This window comes from Coenobita brevimanus, chromosome 102 (assembly GCF_032717465.1).
Source record: "Coenobita brevimanus isolate Jiangsu-jjx chromosome 102, ASM3271746v2, whole genome shotgun sequence".
Lineage (NCBI taxonomy): Eukaryota > Metazoa > Arthropoda > Malacostraca > Decapoda > Coenobitidae > Coenobita > Coenobita brevimanus.
The window spans coordinates 34,767,141-34,777,488 of record NC_137055.1 but is presented as its reverse complement, the minus strand read 5'-3'; the positions used below and the strand labels follow the sequence as shown (position 1 = coordinate 34,777,488).

The following is a 10,348-nucleotide window of genomic DNA, read 5'->3' as shown; positions in this document are numbered from 1 at the left end:
GCCAACATGTCTGTTTCATGGGAGGAGTCACGGTCGCCCCTGGAGCAGGTGTGGCGTCAGTTTGTTCCTCAGGGTCATGACCAGGCACTCCGCAATGCCTTCTATAATGTGGCAGCAGTGGTGTTTGTTGCAGGGGTCGGTGCTGCTGCATGGTCCGTCTATATGATCTTCCAGGTGAGCATTACAGTTCATTAACCTGAACTTGGCCCAGATTTTTATACATTGCATCTTAGCCGTTTTCCAGGAGCTCAGTGGCAGAAAAAGACAGTGCTATTGCTCTACATCTTTTCCAGTACATATTTTCGTTCCTGACGCCATATTCATGTGGTGGTGATGGTTGTGGTGTTGTGGCCCCAGGCCATAGCATCTCTGAGTGTATTACAGTATTACTGGATTAACCAGGTTTATTTCCTCCACAGCCATTTCTTCAGCCTCTGTTGTGGGCAGTGTTGTTTGGGTCAGTGCTGCACCCGGCCAAACACACCGTCACCACTTGGACTCGCTCTTGGCTTGCTGAGGTCAAAGATTCTCACAGCCTGCTGGCAGTATCACTGGCCCTTCTTCCTCTCAAAATGGTTGACACTGCTTCGGAGTTGTTGGGAAGGTATGTTGTAATTGGTATATTAAAAGTATACGGTGTGTAACTGGTCCAAAAAAGGTTTTCTTTCTGGTGAATGTGGAGATGACTGTGTAGTAGAGAGAAGAGGAAATACATGATTTTTTCAGCTTTGATTTTTTTTTTTTTTTTTTTTTTTTTTAATACTGGAAGGAGTTAGATACAGCTTTCATTTACCCCTTCACTTAACAAGATCTTCCAGACAGTTAGTACAGTAATCTGAAAATAGCAAGAATAAATCAGTACAATATGTCATTGGTCTGAAGGGTTTAAGGACACAGTAATGGAATGATTCAGCACAGCAGTACATTATTTGTATTGTTTCGTGCACAGGTTTGTGGTGAATCATGTGCGTAGTGTGGTGACAGTGACTGTGATCCTACCGCTGGTTTACATAGTGATATATCATACACCCACACCACTCACTGCCCTTGCCTCCACCCTTGCTTCAAGTCTTCTGGCATTTGTCTCTGCTCTCGTCTCTGCTCTTACCTGGAGTGGCTATCTGGTGAGTATGTGTGGGATTCTTGGAGTGCTTTAGGTTAAAAAGAAGGTCCCCTGATACAATATGTCCTTGTTATAAATTCTGTTTTATGTTGATTTTTGTAATTAAATCCTTAATAAATTACTGAAAAATTACTGTACCTATAGACATCGTGAATTCCAGTGAAGTCTTGGTGCCTCAGGGTGATTTTTTCAGTTTAAGAAAGGCTTCTCATACAGTATTGAAGGGTTTTTTTTCTGGTTTTGGCACTTACTTTAGCTTCCCATCCATTGAGAACATCAGGTGTACTATGGTCGACTTCGCTGTTGGTACTGTATTTTTAAAGAGAAAGTATGGCACCTTATTCATATGTGAGCGTATGTTTCCTGCAGTCCAGTTGCTTTACATTCAGGTTAGTCAAAGTTTGCACCAAAAACTGCAACAAGAAGATGACACTGTTTTTGTGGGAAGTACCAAGATGTGTTTGTTACAGTCTGGAGCAGTGGTGTTGGTGTTTCTGGTAACAGTGATGGCAGGGTGGTCTGAACACACAGAAACAGTTCTAAGAAGACTTAGCATCCCTGTGTGGATAATTGCTGCTGCTGCTCTCTCAGGTTAGTGCTTACATTTTCAACTCAGTATCGCTTTTAATTCTCTCAGCCCAACATTGATTGCTTTAAATCCTGAGCATTTATATGGAAGAGATATTTGCTTTTACTGTGAAGAAAAAGACTGCCTGTCAACCTTATCAGTCCAGTAATATTTTCTCATAACTTTGCTTCCTGGAGGTGCTTTTATTCAACTTAGGATAGCACCCTAATTTTGAAGTGGATAAGCAAGGCTGCACAGTATCTCATTGCCTCTGTAAGACATTCTCTCACAGACTGAAATATTCTGGAGAAATAATGGGATAAAAAAATGGATATGGCAATGGATTGAGTGGGTTATAATGCCATTGCTACCTATGGTGCAAAGGTAATTTATCAACTTCCCCCTGTTTCCAGCAATAGTTGTATGAAAAAAGTGGTAAGAAAAGTCTGGATGATAATGATGATGTTATTTTGGCACATAGCAAGTTAAGTCTAGATATATATTGCTGACTGCAGAGGTAAAATGCAGACTCCAATAACCCCTTCATTATTGATATCTCCCTTAAATGTCAAAATTAAATAAATAAAAAGTAACTAAAATGAAAAATTAAAATCTGTAGGTAGCATAACTGAAATAAAAGATAGAAGGCAATGTTAATCATCCCATGGAAAGAATAAATGTGACAGAAAGAATGAGGGCAATAAGGACATAGTATTCTGGTGGCAGTTCAGTCATAACCATCCCCTGTTGTGAATGCCTAAACAAGACATTGATGCTGCTGCTGATGAATGTAACTATAATTTGATGATGAAATGATGAGACTCTTGTTGCAGGGTTGTGGCCAGGAGGCAGTGTTGTGATATTTATAGTGCTGTGTGCTCTGCTGCTGGCTGGTCTTGGTGTTGAGGTAATGGACCTACACGCTCAGCGAAAAGACACATGTGAGTTAACAGTTGTGTTTGTAGCTTAGTCCGTACATATGTAATTTTATGTAGTTTTGTAAGTAATTAATTTGAAACTTTCCAGTTTGTGTTGTGGTAGAGATAGGACAACCCCATTGCCAAGCACTTGTTGTGTGAGCTGCTTCTACCTCCTGTGGCAGAAGGAGGAGATTACAGTACAAGATTATATTTAAGGGTTCCTTTTTTCTTTGAATTATAATCCCATAAGAGAACAGTAAGGTAATGTAAGGTAAAAGGGTGGACAGCATGTAGTAACTCCCTCACCTCATATGATGATGTGAAATTAGGTTAGGATGATATCTTTATTTATTTCTTTTGGTTACTCAGTTTTTGTTCCATGTGTTTCCATATACCCACTTTGTACCCTGTGTTCTCATGTATGCACTTTGTACTGTGTGTTGTCATATATTCACTCACCAAATCACTCACCTCGTGTGACAGATGGTACCGATGTGAGCATAGTGGACTCAGCCCTAGTGGTGTGTCTGGGAAGAGAGAGTCAGCCACATCACTTGTCTGCTGCCACAATCCAGGTAAATGGCAAGAAACAGTATTTTACCCCTTCATGCTGGTGATTGTGTTTCTTTATTCTTGCAACAAAGCCTTCAGTAGTGAAGGGGTTAATAAAGGATATGTCTAATTCAGAAAGTCTCTCCAAAGCTGAATAAAGTCTGGTGTTAACAAAATTAGAATGTACCATACATTTTGAAAGTGCAGTGGCTAATCCTTTCACAAATAGGGGTATCTCCTGAGCTGAATAGTATCAGTGGTTGGTAGCAGCATTAAATAAGAAAGGTTTCTGATTGGTACAGGGATCTAAGGGGACCATCTGACTCATTTCATTAGTGTATGGCCATACCGGATGCAACAAGTCTGAGACTTGAGCAGGGAAGGACGAGGCAACACAATAAAACTCTTTAAATTCTATGTGGGTGGTCACACTAAAAGAGCGGGAAGGCGTGTCGCTCTGCTTATCCTCCATGCTTATCGCTACATGATGCAGCATGTTCCAAAATGTCGCTTGCTGCCTTGTGACATCCCCAGGCTTGATAGCATGGACAGTGACATGTCTTCACCGATGAACAGTTTCTGACTATCTCGTGAGTGAGGTTGCTGCTTCCTATTTGAACAGTCATCGCGTTGACGCTCATCTCATCGCTCATTGCTTGATGCTACCTCCCCATTCGTCGTGTCCGGTTTGGCCGCACCCTTACAGTGGTCTGGCCCAAGTAGTATAGAATAGTCTTGCTGTTGCAAAAATGACATAAATGAAATACCTTGAGGTGGTTTAGTCATGTGGAAGGAATGGAGAATGAGAGATTAGGTAGGAGAGTGTATGTGAGTGAGGTTGAGGAGGGGAGAGGGCAATTGAGGTTAAGATGGAAAATGGGGGTGAAGAGGAATATAAGAGAGGGCAGCATGCTGGTGGAGGATGGGATGACCTGGAGGCAGTTCATTTGTGGCCACGCCTTCTGTGATTTATACATTTGGCTGTAGGCAGATTGAGAGTTATTATGATGAAGGGATCATTGGGGACTGTTTCTTATCCTTTCACTACAAGAGATGTCTCCCAGGCTAACAAGAGAGAAATGACAAAGGCATCTTGAAGCTGAGGGGGATAACATAAATTCATCTGCTGTAAGTCATAAGTAGGAGAAAGCGGAAGTACTTGGTGGCACTTTTGAAGCACATGAAAGGAGAGATGCAACAAAGAAAATAGAATACGAAAAGAGAGTGAGATTATGTAAAAAAGAGAGAGAAGAGTACCTGAGGAAAGTGAGAGTATGTGATGGCATGGAAGAGGAGTACAGGAGGCACTAACGAGAGGAGAAGAAAATTAATAAAGTGATGAAAAAGGAAAACGAAAAGTTGATGAAGGCAAGGAGTATTTATGTCTCGGAAATAGAAAATATGGGAAAAAGGCAGAATGAAGACTTTTAATTATTGATTATTTTTAATTATTTGGAATTAAGAAAGACTATCTTCAGTATTCCTGCAGAGGAGGAAGGAGATAAGGGAAGGAAAGAATGAAGAAATAGTTTTGGGGAAGTAAGGAAGGAAGGGGTGCTGGAGAAGGATATCTTTACTTGGTGGCACTGTTGTAACTGGACAGCTCTACAGCATTATTATGCAAACAACTCCCTCCCTATTCCCTAGAAGGAGGGTAGTGGCCTGCGGGAGAAGGACAGCTTGAGTCTACAGTCCACTGGGTTCACATTTAAGATGAACCTGGGGCCACAACAATAGCGACAAAGAAGAAAATAGGAAAAATGGAGATTTAATCCTTCTCTCTTGACAGGATGCCGTGGAAGTTGAGGAAAAAGCCCCAACTCTTTCTCCTGTAAAAGAGGAGGAGGAGGAAGAGTATGTGTCAAAAGATGAAAAGATCCAGAGCACGGAAGGAGCAAAAGAGGGAGTTGAAGAAAAAGATACTCAGGTGTGCTTTTTTAGATTCTGTATATAGTTGGTTTGTTTTCATGTTATGGAGCTGAGCTTCTCCTGCAACTTGAATAGTAAGTTGCTGCTGCATGAAATTCGGTGAACATTAGGTATGAGATAGGAATTAGTCTTCTTGATTAGAAGTAAAATTTACCTTCCAGTCTGACTACAGTCAGCCACATTGAAGTTGAATAGAGAAGATATTACCATGCCAGATACAGAAACAAACTGGTAAGAAAGTGATGGAGCCATCTTAACTGTTGCAAATATGACCCCAGATCAGTACAGCTTCATCTCTCATCATACTCTGCAGGAGGGCAGCCCACTAACAGACACCCCACGGCCTCGTGTGCTCATTACTGCACCACCTCACCCTCGCACTGCTCCACCACCTCCCCCAGCTACAACCACTACTGCTTCCTCTAGTGCCAAGAAGGAGAGTGAAAATAGCAGCAACATATACTTAAAGGTTAGTTTGAGTAGTTTAATAGTATTTCAGCCATTCAGTGATTTGTGGTGCCAGTTTCAAGTTCCTATCAATGATTGCCCAGCACTAAAAGTCAGTTGTAATAGATATTCACCTGTAATTGAAAATGGCATCAGGGTAATTCTTTACCAAATTGATGCAGCAATTCCACCTATAATATAAGAAACTCCCAATCGAAGGTAAGTAATTATGGTACATATGCAACACAAATAGCTAACTGTTGAATTATGACTGCAAGAAGTGATTGGGAACAAACAAAATTTTTGGGTATTTACGGAAGCAGCTAGGTCATCTGCAGCAGTGTTTACTGACGATATCTCCAACTGGCTGTGTTGTTTACCAACCATCTCTCCGACTGGACGCGTCAGTGTATCCCGTGACAAAGCTGTGGGAAACTTAATGAACTAGCCAAACCTAACTTAACCAGGCCAAACCTAAACCAACTTATTACCTTGCTTGTGTTTGACAGTCAGCTTTCAAATGAAAAAATTGCATTAGGAACAACAGATATGGCCAGCTACAGGTAGACATCAGTGGAATATTTATGCATTCTAAATCCTCATTTGTAGCCTTCAGAGGTAAGTTTATAAAAATGCCCAATAGCTGTGTGTGGAGGGGGGAAGAGGGAGGGGGAGGCTGAGGATGAGATGGAGGGATGGGGTGGAGAGGTATATGAGAGAGGGGGGTGTGAGTTGGGAGCGGGGCAGTGAAATGGCGGGGGACAGGGCGACGTGGAGGCGATTTGTTTGTGGCCACCCCGAACGGGATTGAGGCGTCTGGCAATAGATAAATAGATAGCTGTGTTATTCCAGGAATAATAACAAGTGACTTGTGAAAGACTCATTTCAATAGAAAATATGGAAAGGCTGTGCCTGTTTGGTAAAGAATTAACCCTCTCGGGAACAATGGTGCAAATTGTGTCATATCGGTGTTAGACTGAAGAGTAACTGATGATGCAATATGCATCATTTTGGATAAAAATATCCACTAAAAAATTAGTTTTAGTAGTTGTCAAACTTGGGTGGGTTACAGGGGAGGGTGTACATAATTTACATACATATACATAATTTACACATATATTTGTTACAGGTTCAGTAATAAAAGAAGAAAAGTTAAACAAATACATTTTAGGCAGTTCTTTAGTTTTTGGTAATCTACTCGAAAACTACTGTATTGGCCACATCAAAATTCCAAGAACACCACGAGAGAGCTCGTTAAATTCTTCATCTAGACATATGGTTTGCTCTTGCACTGTGTGAACAAAATTTTACAGTAGGACGTTGGGAAGTTATATGAAGTTGTTTTTACTCTTGAACAAGTTTATTCTCACTGCATTTTTGTACTTTTACATATCAGCTTTGTGTGTTTTTATTAGCTTATCATACAGTGTAAACACCAGCGATGATGAAGGTATACAGTTTATACCAATATAACCAATTTCCTGGGGCAAATTTGGCCGTGGAATGTTTTTCTTAGTGCACGCACGGAAGTAGCCATAGCTAGGTTCTCCGCCCTGCTCGTGTCCCAAAAACTTACTGAAAACTTATGGTTCCCGAGAGGGTTAATGGCATCAGTTACCAAGAAATTTGGAGAGATTATGGCTTTCTGACATCCCACACTAGTTATATGTAATGAGTATATATATGTAGCCTACTGTACAATATGCAAGGCAATGTTCCATGCATATATGAGTCAGCCATTTTTTTTTTTTTAACATGATAGTTGCTTTCAGAGTCCTCAGTATGGAGCCAAGTTAATTTATGCATAAGCTTTTGTATCAGCAAATCAGTAGTGGATATACTTCCTGACCAGTAGTAATTCTGTATTTTATTGCAGGGTGTGATGATTGGGTGCATACTTGTGGAATTATGGCAGCACAACTACCTTCTCCCTCTTCTCCCCATTGCCATGTTCTACTATTTTGTTAAGAAAATTGGTATGTCTTTATTGTGTTAAGCGTGCATACGTTCATATTTTTGTTTTGTTCTTGCCTTTCCTTTTTCTATCCATTCCATTGCAGTAGAGCAGCTTGTTGCCCTTACAATGGCCACAAAATGCACAATTGTTTTTTCTTATACCGTATTTCTTTCCAGTAGAGTTTGTTTTGTTTTTGTTTAGTTTCTGAAGGCTCCAACATACATGCATGCATTGGCCTTGGTCACCTAATGGCGGCTGTCCATGCTGCTTGATCTCTGGCAGCTTCCCTATTCAGTTCCTTATCTCTGAGGTCACTCTCATTGACCTTGTCCCTGGTCTTTTTCGGTCTACCTCTCGCAACCCTACCCCTAACATTAACACTTCTCATTTTCTGCACCCAGTTATCATCCCCCATCCTCCCCACATGCCCAAACCATCTCAATCTACCTCTGCTCATCACAATACCAGTACACTCCAGTCCCATCCTACCTCTCAACTCTTCCATTGAAAACCTAGCCCCCCCCCCCCCCAGGCCTCACACTCAGGGATGCATCGCACGTCCACCTAATCATTGTCATTTTTGTATGTTTGAGCCTGCGGTCACCAAATAAAAGAACACACTCTGAAGCACAAGATGAAGAATTTTGAAATACCCCATTCTGTAAAGTATACTGTTTTTTTCATTATCATCCATTATTTTCTGTTGTATTACTCATCAGCTTAATATGATATGGTATCAGGCTAAAGTCTTAGCTACTCAGAATTACTAGACACCCCAAAACCTATAGAAGAATGTTGCTCATGAAAAGTTTTATTGAATGTATGGCTAACAGTAATTTTGTTATTTACAATACTCATTCTGGTTCTTTGAGCAGAATTTGGGCTATTATATGATGTGTGAGGATTCATTCAAGAAGTTACAGATGTACCCCATTGTCTGTATGGTCATTCTTCTCACCCTTTCTCCACAGCCTGGCACACTCTGGCATACCAAGCTGTGTCAGGTGTGCTTAAGACCACAAGTGAGAGGGCCTCCTGTTTTGTAGCTTCCCGAGCCCCAGCCCTCCTACCTCCACCCGTCAGAGGGGTTGCCAAAGTAGGTGGATGTGGATATGACAGAGTAATTGATGATGGCAGCAGCTGATGTGAATAAATGCAAATGAGTGTTGTATCAGTGATGCAACTGCTTGTTAGGTATGTTGTATATGCTAAAGATTGGTGGAGCTAAGAGGAGTTACTACCATGTAAATTATGAAGGCAAAGAACAAATAAGGTTGGTGAAAACTAATCAAGTTGCATTCATGGATAGTTGGGGGCATCCCTGCATATATTCAGTTTTTTTTATCGAGGCGAAGATGCACTTGACAGATTGGTGCTGATTGACTGAATACAACATGTCTGAATAACATTGTTGCATTTGGGTTTTGATTCACATCACCGGTAATTATTTGAAAGTACAGTACAGCGATGTTATTCGGACATGTTGCTTTCAACCAGTCATCACCACTGTGTCAAGTGCATCTTCACCTTGATAATAAAAACTGAGTATAGTTACATATAAATAATTCAGCTAAATGCCAGGAATACTCTAATCATAGGCTGATTTTTCCATGACTGTTATTAATTGTTACAGTTGATAAAGCCTCCATCAGTGATATCATAGAGTAATGAAAACAATTTTCCTCTTTTCTTTTTTGCAGCTGTTGGTGCGAAGTGATAGGCAAGTGGTGGTTGCGTTGGCAGCTGCTGTTGATTCCCTGGTCACTCTAGCCCTTATCCTGGCTGTTATCTGCTTTGCTGTCACTGCATCCATATTTCTAGCAGTGCAGGTCAGCTTGATATTTCACTTTACATTGGGACTCTTGTTATCTCACATTAACTTTTGCATAACCCTTGCTACTGAAAATTGAGTTATAATTCTGTGACTATGGTTCATTTATCAGTTCTGACATAGGCATCTGGAGGGGGGGGCAAGGGGGGGTAGTTGCCCCCCCTTGGAATTCCAAAGTGTGTTTCAGTTCTTATTCAAGGATGGTTGAGCGATTTGAGCTGATTCGTGCATTCTGTCACTTTATGCATTTGGTGTAAGTCATGTAACTCATTTAAGTATATGCCTATTCCTGTTTGGAGTATGTGTATTTTGATATATTATTGCCACACATATATGTATAATTCCATTTATTTTGCCCCCCCTTACAAAAAATCCTGTGGATGCCTCTGTGTTCTGATAAAGCTCCTCGCACACATCCTAGACCTTAATTCTTGACTGACTATTGCAAGAAGAGTAGTAGTAGTAATAGCTACAATCCCAGGCTTATCTGAAACATGAACCAGATGGACCAGGCTTAAGATGCCCCACCCTTGCAGTCCACCATCCTCATCCTTGGGGAGTTAAGGGATGATGGCATGACCAGCAGAGGAATTACTCAGTTATATTGCTGTCACCATGTGAAAGTGTCCATCTTTAGCACCATAGCTAGACCAAAATAAGTAATATGTCTAGGATCAAAAGGCTTAAACTTGTTTGCTGACTATCACCTCCTAATTAGTGGTGTGCTTTGTGTGAGTACAGATCCAGGGTGAGAGCATGGCTCTGGTGGCTCTGGGTGGTCAGATGGTGAATGCAACCCTGGCCAACAACCCTCAAGTCCTACAAGTACTGCCGGCCGGCCTTGGTGACCTGCTGACCTCTGCCCTGGATGAGGGATATGTGGTGGGCCGACAGTGGATTGCTACCATGGTATGTCATTCACTTCCTTTAAGGTATCTCAAGTTGATTTTTGTGATTTAAGGTACTGGCGTATCATTTTTTAAAATTTAAGCTGTCTCATTTTGATTTTTGTGGCTTTAAG

At 41.1% G+C, this 10,348-nt stretch overlaps 1 protein-coding gene across 1 annotated transcript in view; it reads left to right on the top strand.

The window, feature by feature from the left end:
- The first annotated feature begins 6 nt into the window (after positions 1–6).
- Positions 7–10,348, top strand: part of LOC145415456 (transmembrane protein 245) — a 29,940-nt gene continuing 19,598 nt past the window's right edge. The window contains exons 1-12 of the mRNA XM_080284732.1: positions 7–174; positions 420–604; positions 950–1,124; positions 1,594–1,714; positions 2,525–2,632; positions 3,095–3,186; positions 4,953–5,090; positions 5,406–5,561; positions 7,416–7,515; positions 8,468–8,592; positions 9,197–9,325; positions 10,069–10,236. Coding sequence (XP_080140858.1) covers positions 7–174; positions 420–604; positions 950–1,124; positions 1,594–1,714; positions 2,525–2,632; positions 3,095–3,186; positions 4,953–5,090; positions 5,406–5,561; positions 7,416–7,515; positions 8,468–8,592; positions 9,197–9,325; positions 10,069–10,236 — 1,665 coding nt within the window. The remainder of the gene's footprint in view (positions 175–419; positions 605–949; positions 1,125–1,593; positions 1,715–2,524; positions 2,633–3,094; positions 3,187–4,952; positions 5,091–5,405; positions 5,562–7,415; positions 7,516–8,467; positions 8,593–9,196; positions 9,326–10,068; positions 10,237–10,348) is intronic.